The 22,278-nt window shown below is 42.2% G+C and overlaps 1 protein-coding gene across 1 annotated transcript in view; it reads left to right on the top strand.

Annotated features, from left to right (window-relative positions):
* Positions 1–17,810, top strand: part of SNTB1 (syntrophin beta 1) — a 232,535-nt gene extending 214,725 nt beyond the window's left edge. The window contains exons 6-8 of the mRNA XM_047783343.1: positions 9,773–9,969; positions 13,329–13,519; positions 16,774–17,810. Of these exons, the coding sequence (XP_047639299.1) occupies positions 9,773–9,969; positions 13,329–13,519; positions 16,774–16,866 (481 nt within the window). The 3' untranslated portion in view covers positions 16,867–17,810. The remainder of the gene's footprint in view (positions 1–9,772; positions 9,970–13,328; positions 13,520–16,773) is intronic.
* Positions 17,811–22,278: the final 4,468 nt, after the last annotated feature.

Raw genomic sequence — 22,278 nt, forward strand, 5'->3', positions numbered from 1 at the left:
GCAGAGAAGTTTATGGCCAGTCACTTCTCCCACTGGAAACCTTCAGTGGCGCCTCTGTGGATGGATGACACACTTCATAGCACTGTGCTCAGGAAGTTTGCAAACATGTTGTAATTTTAGCTGTTCTCATCCCTCAGCTTTTTATGAATTCCTGGGAAAACATTTTTTGCTTAGCCAAAGCTTATTTGATGTTGCAGAACATTAAAAAGAAAGAAAAAAGAAAGGTATTCTTGCTCATACAAAGTAAGTTTTGTTTTTGTTTTTTGTTACTATCATCATAATTGGCAAGTGAGATAGATCCTCAGAGAACAAGGAATTAAAGTTGCAATATTTCTGGAATTCTCGAAGAGGTTTAACCCAGAAACTCTGCCCACCCAGTCCCTGTGGTTGGTGAAAGGTTTAGAAGCACAGAGCTTGTAAAGAGAAATAATGCTGCTCTGAGCCCATCTGGAGTAGCTGAAAAAAAGAGGACCCAATGAATATGCACTTCTCGCCTTTGATATCACTTGGGAGCCAGAGACACAGCATTTTTACTAAACGTGGTGGGGAGTCTTTGGTGCCTAAGGATCTAACCTGTTTCTAAGTGCTAAAAGTAGCTGCTGCCTCTGGCCAGCCTCAGACATTTTCGGAATGCTTTCCACTGGGAAAGTCTAGCCAATTGCATTTGTCAAACATTAAATTATAATGAGCCTATGGTCATGACACTAAGCCCGGGAGGCCCCACCCTCTTAGAGGATGTGGGCCTCTTCCAGGGACATTCCCTAGGGGAGTGCAGAAGGACTGACATGCCCAAGAATCGGCACTCTGTCAAACGGCAGTGTGGGCTTTGCCCACACATCCATTGTCCCCTCTGCTCCCACACACCTATTGTGCAGTGCACTTTAACTGCCAGCCTCCTGCCCTCCCTCCTGCTGGTCCAGCAGCTCTTCAGAAGTGGCGAGTGGGAAATTAGCTGAGTGAGGAGATTCGTGGACTTTGGAATCAGACAAACCAGGAGTCAAATGCTGAGACCTACGTGCAATGTGATTTGGGGCCAAATAGCAATCTCTCTGTATCCAAATCTCCTCATCGACATGAAAGGGGCAATAGTATCTTTTGTTTCATATTGTTACTGATAAGACCAATTGTAAAAGTTTAGCCTATGCCTGAGATATAAATGAGTGATATAAGTGGTTGATAAATGCTAGCAATTGTTGATATTGGAGAAAATAATTGGAATTAATGTATGAACTGAGAAGTAATTGGACCTACTTGATCTTACATATAATACTGCATTTATCAAGGATCTCTAATATCTTAAAGTCATTGAGATTAAGGGTGAGGCTAATTAAGAGTTACTGGTTTGTTGTAGGCAAAAGGAAGTGTGAGATGGACATAGGGCACCTGGAACCCCTTACCTCACACCGCAGAGCTAGTTCTGAATGCAACTTGTAACAACATCACAGGTTGAAAGCTTAATTGACGGTTTCCTCCTTGGAGTGGGAATGTTCAGTTCAATTTTTTAAAAATTTTTACAGGCTCCTATTAGGGCAACATTGTAGTAGGGCCTGATGGTAGGGGAACTTAAAAAAAAAGCAAAATGTGAGAATAAAAACCAAATCTTGTCAGTGCTAATTGTTCAGCTTATGGACTCATTGTTTTATTTCCTCAGTAAGCTTGGGCTGATTTAAACTGTCAAGACCACACATGGAGAAGTGCTTAAAAATCTTTGCATAATAGGTATTCTGTACACAGTGTGATATATGTTGAACTAATTAAAGCATAGATGGGATAGAAGAATATGTAACAGATGACCAGACAATTCAAAGAATGTATCTAAACATTAAAGTTTCCACTGTGGCTTAGCAGTACAAACCCAACTAGGATCCATGAGGATAAGGTTTTGATCCTTGGCTTCACTCAATGGGTTAAGGATCCAGCATTGCTGTGGCTGTGGTGCAGGCCGGTAGCTACAGCTCTGGTTAGACCCCTAGCCTGGGAACTTTATGTTTCAGGTGTGGCCCTAAAGAGACAAAAAAAAAATAAAAGGTAGAGTTCTAAGATTGCTAAATAATAAAATTACTAACTTAAAAGGAAAAATATACCAAGACATTGGCTGCTCATGATGTGACCATATCCATCAGATGATAAGTCTTGTTTATCCCTGGAGAAGGAAAGTATATGGATGAGCTAAACTCACGGATGACCTGAAGTCTTCATTATACTCACCTTCATTTCCTTCCTACCTAGAGTTGACCAGCTGGAGTTTGGCTTCCTTCCCTGGTATGATGGAAAGAGTATGGACCTGGGTTCAAATTCTGGTGGTGCTGGGCAGCAACTTTACCACCTAGAACCATGGATTCCTTGTTTGTAAAATGGAGCTCATAATACACCATCAGAGTCATAGTGGAGGCTAAATGAGAGAAGGTGTCAATGCGATCACACAGTGGGCATCTACTTTCCCCCGTATGACTGCTGGCGGCTAGCTGGCTGTGAAAGGTCTTGAGGCCATGTGGACTATGGAGGATGATCATGTGTCTCTGGAAATTCACCTGGATAATAATACCATTAACTACTCAAAACTGGGCTTCAATCTGTTTAGCTGATCATTCTATGTTAAGTCGGTCTTTGCTTACACTCAGTATCCCCTCAATAATATGAACTTTCTAAAAGGCGGAACCTCGCCTAACTCTTCTACCACCATATTCAGATGAAAGAAGTTTAGAAGATAGAAGTGAGACAAGTGTTCTGCTATTCTTGACTGTTAATCTAGCCAGTTGCTTTTTCCTTCCTTCCTTCCTTCCTTCCTTCCTTCCTTCCTTCCTCCCTCTCTCCCTCCTCCTCCTCTCTTTCTCTAGCTATCATTCTTTATTTTTTGCCGCTTGCATTGTGACATATGTAGGGAGATAGTAATTACAGCAATTAAGTAAAATCAGGATGTAATATTGCTTAGCAACTCAATTACCTAATTTGTAATTTTACCAATTTGGCTGAATCTGTGTGCTGCAACTGTTTTTGTTTTAATTAAGGCTATTAATAATAATGTTTTCTATGGAACATTTTACGTGACTTTCTCTAACACCGTCCCAGAATTAAATTAGTATATGATCATCCCTTGTGAGATGGGAGCTTTTTGTTCTTGTTCTTCCCAAGCTAGTTAGGCAAAGTGGGCAGAAATGAAGATCAAGAAACAGTATGCAGCCTCACCATGTACTGCAGTTATTGGGAGAGAAACGTGTAGCCTGGCCTCCCTCAGAAATGAGTTGTTTTTACTGCCACGTTCCCCCACATCTAGGGCAAAGGACTTGACTTGGAAGTGGGTTTATCACACAGCCCCTCTAAGCCTCATGGTAGCCACCACTTTCGGCATTTGAAATACTAGTTGGATACGAACCCGACTAGTATCCATGAGGATGGGGGTTTGATCCCTGGCCTCGCTTGGTGGCTTAAGGATCCGGTGTTGCCATGAGCTGTGGCGTAGGTCGCAGGTGCAGATCAGATTTGGTGTGGCTGTGGCTATGGCTGTGGCTGGCAGCTGAAGCTATAATTCGACTGCTAGCCTGGGAACTTGCTTATGCTGCACTTGCAGCCAAAAAAGACAAAAAAAAAAAAAAAAAGGAATAATTTAAAACAGTTCACCATTGCAATGGGTTAGGGACCCATTCATATACAAGTTTTTACTTGTACACTGGCTCTGTGCTGGCATGAATGTAAAATCTTAATAACTCTCACTTTTTTGATAAGATGGTTACCTTCTACTCCTAGACCAAAAAAAAAAAATCACTCCGATTCCCTAAGCAGCCTACTACCTAAGCCACTAGCAAAAATACCAGTTGCTAAAGATGAATCTGAAAGAAGAAATAAGAAATGGATGTTGGGCTAAAATCACAGAACATGATCCCAGTTCACAGAAGATGATTTCATGATCATCTGATCCCAGTTAGCTTCCCAGTTACCTTCTAAGATCACTTTTCTTCAGGACTCAATTAATGTGGAAATTTGCATTTAGTGGCTATAAACCCCAATTCTTTGGATTTAGCCATTCCTACTGTTTGGTGTGGTTGAGGGAATGAGGGTGGGAGAGAAATCATAATATCTCATGGCAGTAATTAATCACAAACTTCTTAGAGAAGAGTCCTCTTTGTATTCTAGCTATTCATTTAGTCTTTCATTTAACAAATATTGACTGAGTGCCTGCCCTGTGCCTATAATCATTCTGGTGCTCAGCTTATAGCAGGGGATCCTCAAATTTAAAAGGCCTGCCCTTGTGGCTCAGTAGAAACAAATCTGACTAGTATCCATGAGGACCCAGGTTCAATCCCTGGCCCTGCTCAGTGGGTTAAGGATCCAGCATTGCTGTGAGCTGTGGTGTAGGTCGCAGACATGGCTCGGATCCCACCTTGCTGAGACAGCTGTAGCTGATTCGACCCCTAGCCTGGGAACTTCCATATATATGCCGCAGCTGCAGCCCTAAAAAGCAAAAAACAAACAAAAAGCCCTGCCCAGATCAAACTGATTATGATAATGACTGTGACTATGTATTCTGTGCCAGGTGCTGTTCCAGACAGGACTCTTAGACTCGTTTCATCCTGACCTACTTCATCCTTGCATTTGAGGAACCCGAGGCATGGAGAGTTTAAGAAACTTGTCAAGGTCACACAGTTGGCAGATAGCCAGACTGGTGCCTCTGGTGCTCTGCTCTGTCCCCTCGTCTCTGTGGCTGCATTCTCTTGCCCACTCCCTCGTTTAGTCCCATTCATCTGTTCACTTTTCTGCACTCCTGGGTAATAGGGAGTATAAAATCTTGCTGGAGTGTGTGGCTTTGCTTCCAGTCATGAGAATGGGTATCTGAATTTTGCAACCAGGAAACAAAACATGTCCTCGGGCTTCTCAAGCAGTTTCAGATAAAAGTTAGAAATGGGGTGTGAACTGCAGCTTGAAAACCTGTCCCAGAGGGCCAGTATTTACTTTTTTTTTTTTTTCCTAGCTGGATAAGAAAGTGGTCTTCTCTAGGGAGAGAGCATTTTCTTGGTAGCTGTAGTTTAGTCCTCACCGCAGAGGAGAGACAGATGGTCATATTTTTAAGGCTACACAAATAGCTAAAAATGTACAGTAATTGAAAGATAAATAATAGCTATTTCAGAGTCCCCCCCGAGACTGCAGATCAGGAGGGAACTTTGGGAAGAATCTTGGGAGGAATGTAAAAAGGCTGTTCCTGACAGAATGGGGAAAAACTCAGGCAGACATTCTATCCTTAGCCCTACCTTTTCAAACGTCCAAATGTCCACATAATGACTTTTAAAATCTTAATGTCCAGCTGACATTTACTTGGTACTTAGTGTCCAGAATCTGGCTGCAGTAATATGTTCCCAAATACAGTCTGCAAATGAAGAGCCCATTAGGAGCTTTTCGCTGATCCCAACTTTCAAAGGATTTCAAAATAGGTCAGTGGTGTGTGTGTGTGTGTGTGTGTGTGTGTTTTCTTTTTGGCAAAACTGAGCTCATTTTAGAAGTGTTTTGAAAACCTGCATTCAGGCAAGTACTCAGCCAACATGTATTGAACAGCTACCATGTGTCAGGACACTAGACATCATGGAATCCATAAGAGATGGGACAAGGCTCCTACCCTGAAGGACATGGGGTGGTGGTCTTAAAGCCATAGGTTAAATGGACTGATAATGATGTGTGGGAGTCCAGAGAAGGGCCATTTACCTCGAGGAGATCCATACTATGCTTGGTCTTGAACTCCAGCAGATTGTTGTACTGTCAACAGCAAGTTTGTTTTCCCCAACCTCTTCCTACTCAGGAGCTGTCAACTTTGACACATGAACAACAAACCTTACGTACAGAGCTGGTGCCCAAGAACTCCTGCTGGGAGAACTCCTGCTGTGGCTCAGCAGTAATGAACCCGACTAGTATCCATGAGGTTTCGGGTTCGATCCCTGGTCTTGCTCAGTGGGTTAAGGATCCAGCGTTGCCATGAGCTGTGGTGTAGGTCACAGACACAGCTTGGATCCTGCATTGCTGTAGCTATATTGTTGGCTTGCACCTGCAGCTCCAACTACCCAGCCTGGTAACTACCATATGCTGCAGGTGCAGCCCTAAAAAGCAAAAAAAAAAAAAAAAAGAACGCCTGCTGGCTGCTTAGGCAATCAGCCTTGCCGCAAGTGCTCCTAGCTCACCTTAGATCCCAAGAAGCAAATCATCTGCTCCAAGTGCAGATCTCCACAAATGGGCCAAGGTCCAGGGATGGCTTTGACCCAACCATAGACTCCCAAGGCTAGACCTGTCTCTCCCATCCCTGGGAGTCACTGGCCAGCCTGTGCTTGCACACTTGCACAGGTGCTGCAGACATGTATGCTCGCCCCCCTCCTCCTTCCCATTCCTCACACGCAGTTTCTCTTCTCCAAACTGTTCTTTATGAAGTCATTTTGGGGACCTTGCTGTTTTGATCATTGTCATCTGTCATCATGAGGTTTGTATGGAACTCTATTTCAGTATCATTTGTTTCCTTTGTAATTATACTTTAAGAATTTACACACATTATTCAGAGTAGGTGTCCATACACATCATCACAACTGCCAAAGGGAGTCACGGTACGAAAAGATTAAGACGTTCTCTCTTAAAGCTTGGTGCTTGAGACTGGATGCTGTTTCAGGAGAGGTTTGATCAGGACAGGAAAATACAGGACCGTCACCTGCTTTCATTCCATTAATGCAGTTTCAGCTCACATTGGTGTTGTTAGTAGCTCCTGATTGAGACAACCATCAGCTAAATTTCCTTTGATGCTTCTACACCATGTCCCCCCATTCTGGTTTCATTGTTGTTTGTCTTCAACTGCAGTGCTTAACAGTCTTACATCCTGATTCTCTGATTCTTCTTCTCACCAGTTTTGGATCATCTGCCAACTGGATGTCATGTCCTTCATACAACTCACTGATAAGGATGCTTAGCAGGACAGGTCTAAAGCCATAGCACTGCCTCATTCCCTAATTAAATTGACTCAGAATAGCTCTGGACAGTTAAAGTACTCATCTAACTGATAGGCTTTGCACCCAACCCATGTCCAGAGATATTTCCTTTCATAGACTCTCAATGAGATTCATGGAACTTCTCTTTTATTGGTTTTGTTTTGTTTTGTTTTATTTTCCCGCACCCATGGCATGCAGAAGTTCCTGGGCCAGGGATCTAACCCTCAGTACCACAGCAGTGACTGTACCAGATCCTTAACCCGCTGAGCCACTAGGGAACTTCTTATCTTTTTACTGGGGTGTAACTGACAAGTAAAAGTATATATGTAGGAGTTCCTAGTATCCATGAGGACAAGGGTTCGATCCCTGGCCTCGCTCAGTGGGTTAAGTATCCGGCATTGCCGTGAACTATGGTATAGCTCACAGATGTGGCTTGGATCTGGTGTTGCTGTGGCTGTGGTGTAGGCCAGCAGCTGTAGCTTCGATTTGACCCCTAGCCTGGGAACTTCCATATGCCGCAGGTGCCATCCTAAGAAGCCAATAATGATAATAATAATAATAATAATAATAATGATAATAAATAAAAAGTACATATGTATGATTTCATGTCCATATACATTTTGAAATAATTACCACAATCAAGTTAAAACATTAATCACCTCGTAATTAAACTTTTTTGTAAATTTTAATTTTTAGCCAATTTAAAGTCTATAATACAGCATTATTACCTATATCACCATGCTGTTCATTAGATCCTCAAAACTTGTTCATCTTAGACTAAAAATCTGTATCCTTTGACCAACGTCTCCCTATTTCCCTCAGCCTTGGCAACTGTCATTTTACACTCTGCTTTCATTAATTTGACTTTTTAAAAAGATTTTACATATAAATGATATCATACAGTATCTTTCTCTGTCTGGCTTATTTCATTAAACATAATGCTTCCAGTTTCATCCATGTTGTTGCAAATGGCAGGATTTCCTTTTTTTTTTTTTTTTTACCTGAAGTATAGTTGATTTACAATGTTGTGCCAATTCCTGCTGTACATTCTTTTTCTCATATCATCCCTCATCGTGTTCTATCCCGAAAGACTGGACACAAATCCTTGTGCTATACAGCAGAGCGCACTGCCCGCTCATTCTAAATGTAATAGTTTGCATCTACTAACCCCAAACTCCCACTCCCTTCCCCATCCCCCAGGATTTCCTTCTTGTTTAAGGCTAATAATATTCTACTGTGTATATCCGCAGTACGTGTTCTTTATCCATTCATCCGTTGATGGACACTTAGGTTGTTGTCTTGGCTATTGTGAATCATGCTGCAGTGAACACGGGAGTGCAGATAGCTCTTTCAGGTACTGATTTCGCTTCCTTTGGATATATCCTCAGAAGTGGGGCTGCTGGATCATATGGTTGTGCTGAGGAACCTCCGTACTGTGTTCCACTGCGGCTGCACCAACTGCCCTCCGTGTCCAAGGGTTCCCTTTCCTTCACTTTCTTGCCAACATTTATTATCTCTTGGGAACGTCTCTGTCTTCAAAGAATTGTACAACCAAAAGCCCTTTCAGTTAACTTTTTTCTTCAAGTCAGCATTGCAAACCATCCCTCCCAGAATTTCACCTTTGTAAGAAGAAAGCTCCTCAGAGTTATACGAGCTTGTTGCTAGAAATTCCTTCCATGGGCTACGCTAAGTACTATTTCACTGATAATTTTGGTCTACAATATTTAAGCTTGCAAGAGAAAATAAGCTTTGGGATTTCCTTTGTACGGTTTTTAATCTAGAGGTAACAAGCCCTTTGCCTAAGAAAAGGATTCTCCTGTTCACCACGTGAAGCGACCCCTGCACATTCTCTAGCGAATGGTAACATGTTTCTTTCTGGACGAAAAGATAAGGCTGAAAATGCAAATATCCCTCGGAGAAGTAACATTTACTAAATTCTATGCATGCTCTTCTGCAAATTATTGATATGAGAGTCTCTCCCAAAAGGAGGTTGGGATATGGAGGAGAAGGAGAGAATGTAAGAAACCTGTGTTTAAAGAAGTAGGAGACCCAGAGACTTGGATTTCCTCGTGTTTTAAGTCTGGTCTTTTGGAAACCCTTTACCATGGGAGTCACATTTTGTGTTGAATGTATATTTTAAAGTCAGAATGAAAATTGTATGCAGTAAAAATCACTCTCAGAAATCCTTTAAATTTCCCATAAAGTGCAATTCTCTTCCATTTCTCTAAGAGTCCAGCATTACTGTTATTTTTCAAGCTTTAACACAGGTACACAGAGTTCTGCTTCTTCAGCTGAGTCCCATGGCTATTTGCTTGCATTTGGAGGCTCTGTACTTGAGAAGTGTATTTGTGCAGCCAGATGCTCCAAAGTATAAGAAACACAAGAAGAACAAGTCTAACCCAGGAAACAATAGATTTTCTTTCTTGTCTCACGCATGTATATGCCCAGGAATGGAATGGGGGGTTGGGGGTAGGATGGGGGAATTTTACACACTATTTAAATTGTTCTCTCAGTCATTTACTTAAAGTATCTTTCTTTCTTGCTCAGTGAGTATGGTTGAATTTGTCTAAAGTCCTAATATTCAACTCCTCTGCATAGTCAACTAGATGCACAGCTCTTGGCCACTATATTAGTCTCACTGTATCCCTGGAGAGGAACTGGGTGAGGAGATGGCAGCAAACCATGGTGAACATTAAGGTACAGTGGACCTTTTGGTTCTAGATCGGAAAAATGAAAGCAAATTGACAAGCTGAGGCTTTCATCACGTGACATTTCAGGTGAATACCTAGTTCCATTTTGGTGATTTTTCTCTTTCTCAACAGGCTGGTCCATTCAGGTCCAGGGAAAGGATCGCCCCAGGCTGGTATGGATCTGTCCTTTGCAACTCGAACTGGTACCAGGCAGGGGATTGAAACACATCTCTTCAGGGCTGAGACCAGCAGGGACCTCTCACACTGGACAAGGAGCATAGTACAGGGGTGCCACAACTCGGCCGAACTCACTACTGAAATCACCACAGGTAAGCGCTGCTGGCCTTGGGCTTGCGAGAAGAATGTACCCTCCACTCCACCCTGGCCTCAAAGCAGTTTCCATTACTGGCCTTTTGGGGCACTTAAAACCCCAGAGGTAGGAGTTCCCGTGGTGGCTCATTGGTAACAAACCCTCCTAGTACCCATGAGGACGCAGGTTCAATCCCTGGCCTTGCTCAGTGGGTTAAGGGTCCCGAGTTGCTGTGAGCTGTGGTGTAGGCCGGCAGCTGTAGCTCTGATTCAGCCCCTAATCTGGGAACTTCCATATGCTGTGGGTTCAGCCCTAAAAAGACCAAAAAAAAAACCCTCAGGTAAATTTAAATTCTTTTAAATTAAGACACCGAATGCCCTACTAAATTGGAAATGAAGTGTTTGATTGGGAAAGCCTTATCCCATCTTCATTCAAGAAGAGTGGGCAACTTGGATAGTCAGATGTCATTCCTACCGAGTTGGACAGTGCAAATCTAGAACATTTCCATCATGATAGAAAGCCCTGTGATACAGCTCTGCTCTAGATGAACAGGATTTCCCACAAGACATCTTAGATACAGTGTTTTGAAACTTTAGTTGCACTGAAAATGACAACAACTCAATGTTTTTTGGTTCTACCCCGAGAAGCCTAGGTTTGCTGATGCCCATGCCGGGAGAGTCTGATGCAGCAGTGCCCGGGTGGGGCCTGAGAATTTGTGTTCAGTAAGGTACCAGGTGGTGCTGATGTTGCTGGTCCATGGACTGCTCTGGGAGTAGCACTGCCCTAGGCTGCAGCTTCCTCCGGGACCAGGAGCGTTATAAAAGATGGGATGCACATCAGTGTGTACGAAGTAGGGTTTCTTCACCTCTCCTTTACTCATACATACATGAAAAACCAGATGTTTTGTAGAATTTCTGCTGCAGCATCTTGAGATAAACAATATCTTTTAAAAATTATCCTTGGAGTTCTTGTTGTGGCTTAGCAGTAATGAACCTGACAGGGATCTGTGAGGATGAAGTTTCGATCCTTGGCCTCGATCAGTGGGTTAAGGATTGGGCATTGCCATGAGCTGTGGTGTCGGTGGAAGATGCGGCTCGGATCTGGTGTTGCTGTGCCTGTGGTGTCGGTGGCGGCTGCAGCTCCAATTCGACCCCTGGCCTGGGAACTTCTATATGAGGCGAGTGAGGCCCTAAAAAGACAAATAAAATAAAAGAAAATAATCCTGAAACTAATGAGTACTCCCCAATATTTTCCAACACTGTTAAAAACATCTTTTGGAGTGTCCCTGAAGCTCTTCTCTTTGATGCCTATTCTGTATGTCAAGAAAAACGAGTTTTGAACCTGAGAGTTAGAAAAGGCTCAAGTCGCCTGAAAACTAAATTTAATGAAGTCCTGTGCAAAACAGCAGAGAAGTCCAGACTCCTTGCAACAACTTCAGGAGTGTTCTAGAAAAGAATGAAGATGACCAAAGGGGTTTGGCTTAGTTTACATTCCACAAATTTCATAAAATCCTTTTCTCAACAAGCTGAACTCTACTTATCAGGAAAACAATGAGGCCGTTGATAGAGCAGCCAGAGGAGAATAACAAAGAGTTTGTGTGGACTGAGCTAGCTGGGTGGTGGGAGTGAAGAAATTATGGAAATGACCAAAGGTGCAACCCAGTTTCAAACGGAAAGATGCCCGCAGAGAGTTGGGCAAACAAGCTTATGTTTTAATCAGCGCTTCAATTAACTTGATAATGTCTTCAATTTTTCCTGTGTAGATTAAGAATATCTTCAGATAACCAATTCCATTATATAAAGGCCACAACAAATACCACTTGAGGTCAACTAGAAGGAAAAGTCACAATCATTTAATTCAGACCACCTGATGGCCTGGCTCTAAAGTTCAAACACAGAGGAAGGGAGTAAAGAAAACATGTTTAGAGCCCATGTGCACACATACTCTGCAGATGTTACAAATGAAAAGTGTCAAAATCGAGGATTCACGGTGGGAAGCCATTAACTACATTAGTGCCGAGCCTACGTTACCTTTTGGTCGTCCTTGGACTGGGTGGAGGAGATTCAGGGCTCTTCTGAGAGGCGTATTTAAGAGTTGCCAATGGGGCTGTGCCCAGAAGGGCTCATAGACCTATTAGGGAATGCACCTTTGGAAAATATCAAACCTTAGTTTACAAGTTAAAAGATGACTGCGGAAGTCGAAGGAAGGGGTATCCAGTTAGCCACTTCATTCTGTGAGCAGAGAGACACCCTATTTCTTCCCCCAGACTGAAGGGCTCCCCCACTCTAGTTATTACTGAGAGCCTCTCTGCCAAGGTCCTTCTTCACATTCCTCCTTAGCCTGAGCACCAGAGTATGAGAAGGATGCAGGAGACAGAGTGGAGGAAAGAACTGGACTCTTGAAATCTAAACCACTGGGTTATGACGTGTTCACCTCTCTGAGCTTTGTTTTTTGTTTTTTTCTTTATAGGCCACAGATGCAGCATACAGAAGTTGCCAGGCTAGGGTCAAATCAGAGCTACACCTGCTGGTCTACACCACAGCCACAGCAACTTGGGATCAGAGCCATGTCTGTGACCTAAACCACAGCTCACAGCAACACCGGATCCTTAACCCACTGAGCGAGGCCAGGGACCGAACCCCCATCTTCATGAATACTAGTCTGGTTTGTTAACTGCTGAGCCACGACAGGAACTCCTTTTTTTTTTTTAACCTGTTATATTAATCTAAGGTCCTGCTTCCAAAGCGTCGTAAAGTGAAATTCAGTGTGGTGTATAAAGCTGAGCTGAGCTTTAAAGAGTAGTCAACTACCTTCACTCCTCTGGAGCCCCATAGCCAGCAAGGAAAATGTCCTCGTTTCCCTGAAGAGCTTCCAGCGGCATATGAAGACCAGAGGCAGTTTACTAGCCAGGGGTTGTTAAATGCAGTGTTTTCTGAGGCAAAAAAATCCAACCTGATGCTTAATCACCTTTTCCAGAACTCTTTTGATTAAAGGTTTTTTTGTTTTTGTTTTTTTATGGCCACACCCGCGGCATATGGAAGTTCCCAGGTTAGGGGTCCAGTCGGAGCTGCAGCCGCTGGTCTATGCCACAGCCACAGCAATGCCAGATCCAAGCTGCATCTGCGACATATACCACAGCTCACGGCAATGCTGGATCCCCAACCCACTGAGAGAAGCTGGGGATCGAACCCGCATCCTTATGGATACTAGTCAGATTTGTTTCCACTGAGCCACAACAGGAACTCCTGATTATTAATTTTTAACTTGAGAAAGAAGTTTGTGACTGGGCCCTGAGAGTGAGGAGACTTGAAGGTCAAGTGCCTGGGGAAATGACAGGCTTCCATTGTTCACATTTTGTCCCTTCTCTGTCTCTATCAGCTTGTACCTACAAAAACCAGGAGTGCCGTTTGACCATCCATTATGAGAATGGATTTTCTGTTACCACTGAACCACAGGAGGGTGCCTTTCCCAAGACAATCATACAGGCTCCTTATGAAAAGCTGAAAATGTCTTCAGATGATGGAATCAGGATGCTGTATTTAGATTTTGGAGGCAAAGATGGAGAGCTTGTAAGTGTACTTTTCCTTAGTTTGATTTCGTGTATTTCATCATGCACCACACGTGGCTTGCAAACATAATGCTTATATTTATTTAGCATTTGACTGTTAACAAAGTACTCAGACAGGTTCATGTCATATTCAATCCTTGAAAAAGTGATCAGATCTAATTTTTTCAGATCTGTACCTTGGTCTCATTTTTCATCAGAATACTACAGAAATATGTGAATCAAAGATAAGGATCCTTTACAAAGCCTTAATTTCTTCTCAAAGAGAGTCCCACCAGCCTCAAAAGGTACCTTTAAATGTTTAAAGGTCTCAAGCATCTACTTCAACCTGGGCATTGTGCTAGGTGTCAGACATGCAGGAGTATAAAGTGCAGGGTCTCAAAGCCCTGGCCAGCTGGGAGTTCTCAGAGGATCAGGGACCTTGAAGAGGGCGGGGTGGAGGTGGAGTGGGGTTGGGGCTGGACCAGGAGCAGAGCAAAAGGGGCAGTGAGGAAACCAAGCAAAACTGGTCTCTCCTGGGGGAGTGGAGAGAGGGCCAGACAGGGGCCCAGGAGTTTTGAGAGCATGTCAAAATGTGTCCAACAAAATCAGCCAGTTGCTCAGTTAAGGTAACATTTATACTTCTCATAGCAATGCAAATTGCCCATGTATTTATAATCATGATTTCCTGTGATCGTGACTGCCAACGCTAATGAAAAAGTGTGGGAGTTCCCTTGTGGCACAGCAGGTTGGGGATCCAGTGCTGTCACTGTGGCCTGGGTAACTGCTCTGGCAAGGGTTCGATCCCTGGTCGGGGAACTTCGGTGTGCCATGGGCACAGCCGAGAAAACAAAACAAAACAAAACAATGTTATTTCAGTTCCACTGAAAAGTGAAGCTGCACATTCTATTTCCTGGCAAGTGTCATTCTCAGGAAGACACAGCATCTCTTATAAGCTGTGGAATGTTGAACTTCAAAGAGGACTTGATTCGGAACAACTAGTCTCTGTTTAGGTCCTTCCTAGTCACTGGCTTAGTCAGCAAATAATTATTGACTCACATTTGCTAACAGAGATGGGGGCTATATGAAATACAGAGATAAATCTCAATTTTAAAGATCTAGTCATTTCACCTCAGCTACTAGCCTTGCACAAGACCTCCTCCTCTCAGTCCCCTCTCTCTGAAGGAAGGGGTCAGGGCCACGCTGAAAAGAGCATAGGGGCCTTTAATCTCAAAGTTTCAGCACCCCCGTTCAAGATCTTGCAACACCACTAGCCCCAGTTTGGTACCACATTTCTTCCTGCGGGTATCGCAGGTTGTCACGATGAAGTTGGTGCCCGGCAGCTGACAGGTGTTTTGAACTCACCTTCTGAGAACAATTTCCAGCCAGTCGTTTTTCTTACCTTTAAAAGGGATCCACAGAATTTTATAGAATTTTGCCGTTGTTTATTTGTGTGTTTCAATCAGTTAATTCATCCGGAAGCATTAGTTTGGAAAGAAATAAGTGACTGAAAAGTCCATTTTGCTGAGAAGGCGTCTGGTTCAGTGGTGGCTCTATGCATCACCCAACTGTGTACTTTTTCCTAAAGGTGACCACGCCCCAGCAGCATGGAAAACAAGATGCAGTCTCCTGTCTTATCCTTGGCTTGAAAATTCAAGGCTATTTTTGCCTCTGAGGAAAAATCACTTAGTTCTAAAATTTTGAAAGACTTAGAACTTTTTGAAAGAACTTAGGACTTACTTTTTGCTGCCATTATATCAGGATGATAGGCTCAAGTTCAAACACAGCTCCCCCACGGTCTAGCTAAGTTATGCCCAGGCGGAGGCACCAGGGAGGCAGGAGGGAGCAGAATAGAAAATGCAATAAATTGATGGTCAAGAGACCCATAGTCTCTTTCTGAGTCTGGAACTAACTCACCAGTTGTCTTGGGCAAGTCCTTTTCTTTCTTTCAATATGAGCCTCCCTATCTGTAAAAATGCAGTGACCTAGGTAGATAATCTTTAAGGTTACTTCTAAAACTTGCGTTCTGAGTTAGTGAAATCGGATATGGTGGTGAAGCCCAGACTCTGGCATCAAATAGACCTGAATTTGAGTCCACGATTTCTTTTTATTGTAAACTCTAAGATCTCATAAAGTTTTATAACTTCTCCAAATCTGAGTTTCGCATAGAAGACAGAGAGATAATAACAATTGAGGGATTTTGTGAGAATTAAATAAGACAGTGTAGAGACAATGTTTAGTTCGGTGTCTGGATCATGGTAAGTACAACTTTGTTGGATGTTATTTTATGCTCAAGTTGTTGTGCCCCAACAGTGTCATCATCAGAGCAGAATTGGGGACAGCAGATGAGAATTGGGAGCACACTCACTGCTCGTGAATTAGGTCAGGTGGTAAAAATTCAACTGTTAGGCTCTGACCTTGTGCCAGCCCTGGAGGAACACACAGAGAAAGATAAGAGTTTAGAAGGGAGGCGTTCCCGTTGTGGCTCAGTGGTAACGAACCCGACTAGTATCCATGAGGTTTCGGGTTCAATCCCTGCCCTCGCTCAGTGGATTAAGGATCCAGTGTTGCTGTGAGCTGTGGTGTAGGCCAGCAGCTGTGGTTCCAATTCAACCGCTAGCCTGAGAACTTACATATGCCACAGCAAGGAAAAAAAAAAAAAAAAAAGACTTTAGAAGGGGCCTTAACAGTTATGTGATGGACATGCTTACAGCAATTCAAATCCAAGAGTGTGGGACAGTGAGGACACAGCTGCTTCGAAGCATGGCTTGTGTTTTGGAGTTTGTAAGGAATGTTCATCTGTAGTATCTCATCTAATAGTCTAATCAACTCCATGAGTTAGGCAGGACCGAGAAAAATTTTAAGTGACTTGTCCAAGATTGTATACACATCTAAAAGGTGTTAGAACCAGGACTCAAACTTATGATGTGAAATTTAGTACTGCTTCCTCCTGTACCTAATCCAACATAAACAATATCACAATCCTGATGCCCCAGATGGATGCTATAGACCGTCAAGAAGAGCAAAACCGATATTGATGCTGTTGGCATGTATAAATTGCACAGAACTTAATTTGGGGGAAAAAAAAGATACATAAGATGTAAGGAATGCATTCTGAGTTATTATTTTTTAATCTCATTGGGGGCAAGTATTTAAAAACACAATTGCTCCAGCTGACACTTAAAAGCAGGAAGTGCATAGAATCGTTTGATATGTAAATCACTATTTTGTACCAAGCATTAATTTAAAATCTCTCATGCTCTCTTCTTTAAATTTCAGCAACTGGACCTTCATTCCTGCCCCAAGCCAATCGTTTTCATCATCCATTCCTTCCTGTCAGCTAAGATTACAAGACTGGGTTTGGTGGCCTGAAAAGAGGGGCGAACGGCCTATGAGAAAAGGAGGCTGGGACGCCACCCAAAAGGGTCATATTGGACACCATTTGCAGTGATGCACCCGATGTAGCATGCCACAGTCAGCTTTAGACCCCAAGAGTCCTGTTTAACGGTCCCAGACTCCTCTGTCAATTTCAGGAACTATAAGCAGTACCCTCAGAAAATACCACCGGGATGATCAGACTTTTAGTACAGTAAAAGGGTAAAGAGGTGAGGCTGGCCGAAAATACACAGCATAGCTTTTAAATAATGACAGTCAAGGACATGAACATTAGAACAGCATGTGCAGATCTTAATCAAACCAGTTTCTAGCTAACTGGTTCACCCAGGTAAGCAAGGGCTGAATAAATGAGAAATGGACATTTTTCACCTCTCTCCCCCACCAGTAACCAGGATTCCTTGTTCTACTGTGATTTATTTCCCACTTCGAATTGAGTTGACTTTCGCTGGTAAGGAAAGTCTTCAAATGGAGACCCACTTTTATTTATGAAACAGCTGTTACTTTTTCCTTATGAATTATCTTTCAGTGATGTAGTATGATTCTGAAGTGTTCTCATTAGCATATGATGATTGAGAATTAGATTAAGCATCAGATACCGATCTGATCTGTAAGCTTGTGGGTTCTGAGCCAAAGCAGACTGCTTAAACTGCAAAGCTTTGCTGAAGAGTGGTGTGCTACATTCATACCAAGGTCTGCTGTGTCTTAGAGCCATGACTTACAGCTTTATTTGTAGAAAGCAAATTATGGATATTTTTAAAAAGTTGTCATATATATAATAATAATTCATTTGGGGTTAAGTAATTATCCTCATTTTGTGGTTTTCAGTGGAAGTACTGAGCAATTTATTGGCCCTTGTTACTACCTGTGCTTATTTGCATGAATTTTCAAGCAAGTAATAGTGCAGCCTTACGTGACTCTGGTTAATGCTGGGATTTACATATAGAGCCAGTGTTATAATCAAATCCATTGATAGTATCTTCAGCTCTTTTGGAATTCCAGGGAAATAATATAAGGACCTGATATTTTTCTACAAGAATATTTTCAAACATTCAAATGGCATATATTACTTTTGCTTTTCTTTCAACACAAATTCACTGAAAACACACCTATTATTTGATTTTAAAGTCACTTTCTTTAAACCTTGAAAATCAGCTGTAGAATTTCTGTGTCTGTAACCCTTCTCTCCTAGTAGTTTATATAGACAAATGTTCCAGGTTAGACTGATCTGTTTTTTCAGAACCATATTTTAGCAAATACCTATGCAAAGAGCTTTAAAAAATTAATCTGTTTTAAAAGAATGATTTTGTTCACTCAACTGTGTTTATTGAGTTTTACTTTAGATCAGCATTGTATTTTTGATCAGTGTTTCCCCAAAGTAGGTATCATGTAATACAAGTTCCAAGGGGCATTGACTGAGTGGTGTTTTGTGTGGGAAATGAGTGTTTGGTAATCAAAACATGTTTGTTAAATACAGTTAAAAAATATCAAACAGATTTCACAGTTGCAGTCCTCCTCAAAGACTTATTGCACTTTGCCGTTTTGCAAGGGGGTCCTGTGCGCCATTCCTTTAGCTTACCTACAGACCTCCTCTCTAAAGGAGCAATTTGTGAAGCTAGTGTTTAAAGAAACGCACGCAAACACACAAAACAAACAAAAAAGCCACTTTGGAAAACACAACCTTAGGACATTGATTTTGTTTTGTTTCCTATTTAAAAATGCTGAAGTGAAGTCTCAGCCTGAGCATTGCAGGAAAGCTTTGATGCATTTGTAAATTATACCGCCTTCTTTCATTATATATTTTCAGAAATCACTGGAATGTTGTTTTACAAGAGAATTATACTTGTGTATTGTAAATAACATATTAAGAAACATATATTAATGCCAATAGTTTAATTCAACAATATGTAATCTAAGGTGCTCAGTACTATATGAAGTGTGAGTTAATTACTCATAATTAAGTTGCAAAGATCCAATTATATATTTATAGACAAATTAAAATGATCATAATTACAAATGTTTCTTCATCACTTGAGTTTTGGACTGATTAATATCTGGGTGAGGGGGAAACAATCTACATTCTCTGCGTTGATAAACATTTAATTTAAATATTTATATTTTAGAAAATATATTTGAATAAAATTTAATGCATTTTCTGAATGGACATGTGTGATTAGCAAGAAATAGAAAATTCTACTAAGAGATTTGTGTAAATCATTTTTCTTCCTCCAGGTTAAAGTGCATCATATCAGAGTGGCTATGATGAATCAATTTCAAATACCTTTTTCTCATTCTGAATTCAACAAGTTATGACTTTATGCTGTAGATTTTAATCTTGTCTTGATGTGTGTTATGAATGTTGTGAATAACATGAACTCATACATTTGGATCATGCCTGGGTACAGTCAGCAAATCAAATGAGTCATTTTAGAGAATTTGTTCTTGTCCAGTTCCCTCTGTGCTCAGTCTGTTTCTTATTTGAATCCATGAATTATTAAGTTCACAGTGTTTGTCTCTTTAGGGAAAAACCAGCACCAATGAATGATGTCTTAACCTACACTTTGTGGGAAGCTAACCACTTTTTTTTTTTTTTAGGGCCGCACCTGTGCCATATGGAGGTTCCCAGGCTAGAGGTTGAATTGGAGCTCCAGCTGTTGGCTTACACCACAGCCACAGCAACGCCAGATCTGAGCCGTGTCTGTGACCTGCACCATAGCTCACGGCAACGCCAAATCCTTAACCCACTGAGTGAGGCCAGGGATCAAACCCGCAACCTCATGGTTCCTAGTCAGATTTGTTTCCACTGCACCGCGACAGGAACTCCTGCCCATTTGTAGGTAGATGTGATCAGGAGAGCGCTTGGTGTGGTGACGTATCTTTACACCATCCCAATGGAATTTTTAAAAAGGCCGATAGGAATGGCGCTATCACAATTTTTTTGAATTGAACTGAATAGGAGAAACAAAACAGTCAACTTAGTCAAAAATGCCCAGGCAGAGGCATTTAATTAATTCTATCAATTGTTGCTGAAACATGCATGTTTTTTTTTTTTGTCCAAAAGCTTGTTGATCCTGCTTGGTTGAAGTCACAAAGAATGGTCTTAATGGACAGAAGGACTCTCCTAAAAGTAATGAGCAGGGCCTTTCTGGCTCTTGTTTTACAAATATTAGTCTATTTTGAGGGGATTCGAATGGACTGGGGTGAGGGAGAAATTTTTTAATGTACCTTGAGTTTTTATTAAAAAAAAAAAGTGCCTATGTTTCCAGTATTATGAATTATCATGTAAAATTTACATATGACTTAAATAAATATTCATCTCCAAATGTGGTGGGCTGGCTGATGGTCCCTCACAGCTCCAGAGGGATACAGGAGTGTGAAGATACTTCCTGCTATTCTTTTCCTCCAGGATTGGCTTTCAGAGGAGCTAATGGGGAAAACAGGCATTTATACACCCATTAGTAGGTATATACCTGGCAATATTTTGTGCATCCTTCATGCTGAAACTTGAGGTCAAATACCCCAGGATCTCCATATTGAAATGCATATAATTTTATTATCATTACTCTTCTTTTCCAAAACTTTTTTACAATTAGAGGATAAAAATTAAAACAAAGCCCAAGTGCATGTAGGTTATGTGCCTGTACTAGGCACAACCTGTTTATCTCCTCACATCCCCTCAATGCGACTGTATGGTCTCCTAGAGACTTCAAGCTGCTTATTCTGCCTCAGGCACCACCTCAGCTGGCTCTCTCTGACCTGAGTGTTTCTGCCAGATGCTGTCTCCCTGGACCTCTCCCTGAGGCTGCTGCCACATGGCCAGGCTAAGGAGATACATACTTGAATTTCTGAGTTCTCCTCTAAGTTCCAGATGAAAAGCCATCCTGTAGGGTATAAAAATTGGTCTCCTGAACAGCCACGAAATATCCTCACCTGAGCAACCCTGAATTGTAAGGGATTTATTTAAACCTTTGTGGAGACTGGTCTAAAAGGACCAAAGAGAAGACAGCAGAATAAGGACTGGAGCTCAACTTCTCTCATAAAAACAAAATTACAACCAAATGCTGAACAACCTTCAACCAAATGGACTGGAAACTTTCATTAAAGATAAACTGCTCCAGAAGACAAAGAAGAGGCCACATCAAGAGGTAGGAAGGGTGATTACGTGATATAAGCAACACCATACCTCCCGGGTGGGAAGCCCCACAGACTGGAAAGTAACTGTATCACAGAGACTCACCTACAGGAGTGAGAGTTCTGAGCCCCACGTCAAGTCCCCATGCTTGGAGATCTGGCACTGGGAGAAAGAGCGCAGAGAGAATCTGGCATTGAAGGCCAGTGGGGCTTGTATGCAGGAGCTCCATGGGATTGGGGGAAATGGAGACCCCATTCTTCAAAGGCGCACACAGACTTTCATATGCACTGGGTCCCAGGGAAAAGCAAAGTCTCCAGAGGAATCTGGATTGGACCAGACTGCAGTTTTTGGAGGATCTCCTGGGAAAACAGGGGGGTGACTGTGGCTCATTGTGGGGGAAGGACATTGGATGCAAAGCTCTCGGGAATACTCATCAGCATGTGTTTCTGAGGAGATGGCCATTTTGTGAAAATCTGGCCTCACCCATCAGCGCTGAGAAGCCCCAGGCCACACAAAAATCCAGGTGGGATCACAGCCCCACCCCATCAGTAAACAGGTTGGCTAAAGACCCCCAAAGCATACAGCCTCTATTCTCACCCAGAGAAAAAGCCCCACCCACCAGAGGGATAGGAATCAGCCCCACCTAGCAGCAGGCAGGCACCAGTCCAACCCATCAGGAAGCCTACAGCAAGACCCTGTACCAACTTCAGCTGCAAGGGGGGCAGACACCAGAAATAAGAGGGGCTACAACTCTATTGTTTGCAAAAAGGACACCACACCAAAACCCTATAAAAATGAAAAAGCAGAGAACTATAACTCAGATAAGGGAGAAAGAAAAAAACCCAGATAAACAGCTAAGTGATCTGGAGACAACCTCCAGGAAAAAGACTTTAGGCTGTTGATGCTGAAGATGATGAAAGACACTGGAAATGAACAGGAGGCAAAGACTGATAATTTACAGGAAACATTGAGCAAAGAAATACAAGATTTAAAACTTAAGCAAGCAGAGATGCAAAATACAATAACTGAAATAAAAATTCATTAGAAACAACCAATAGCAGAATTCAAGAGGCAGAAGAATGAATAAGTGAGATGGAGGACAGACTAGTAGAAATCACTGATGCAGAACAGAAAAGAGAAAAAAGATTGAAAAGAAATGAAGAGAGTCTCAGAGACCTCTGGGACAACATTAAACACACCAACATCTGTAACATAGGGGTGCCAGAAGGAGAAGAGAGAAAGGGACAAAAAAAATATTC

The sequence above is a fragment of the Phacochoerus africanus genome, chromosome 6 (assembly GCF_016906955.1).
Source record: "Phacochoerus africanus isolate WHEZ1 chromosome 6, ROS_Pafr_v1, whole genome shotgun sequence".
Classification (NCBI taxonomy): Eukaryota; Metazoa; Chordata; class Mammalia; order Artiodactyla; family Suidae; genus Phacochoerus; species Phacochoerus africanus.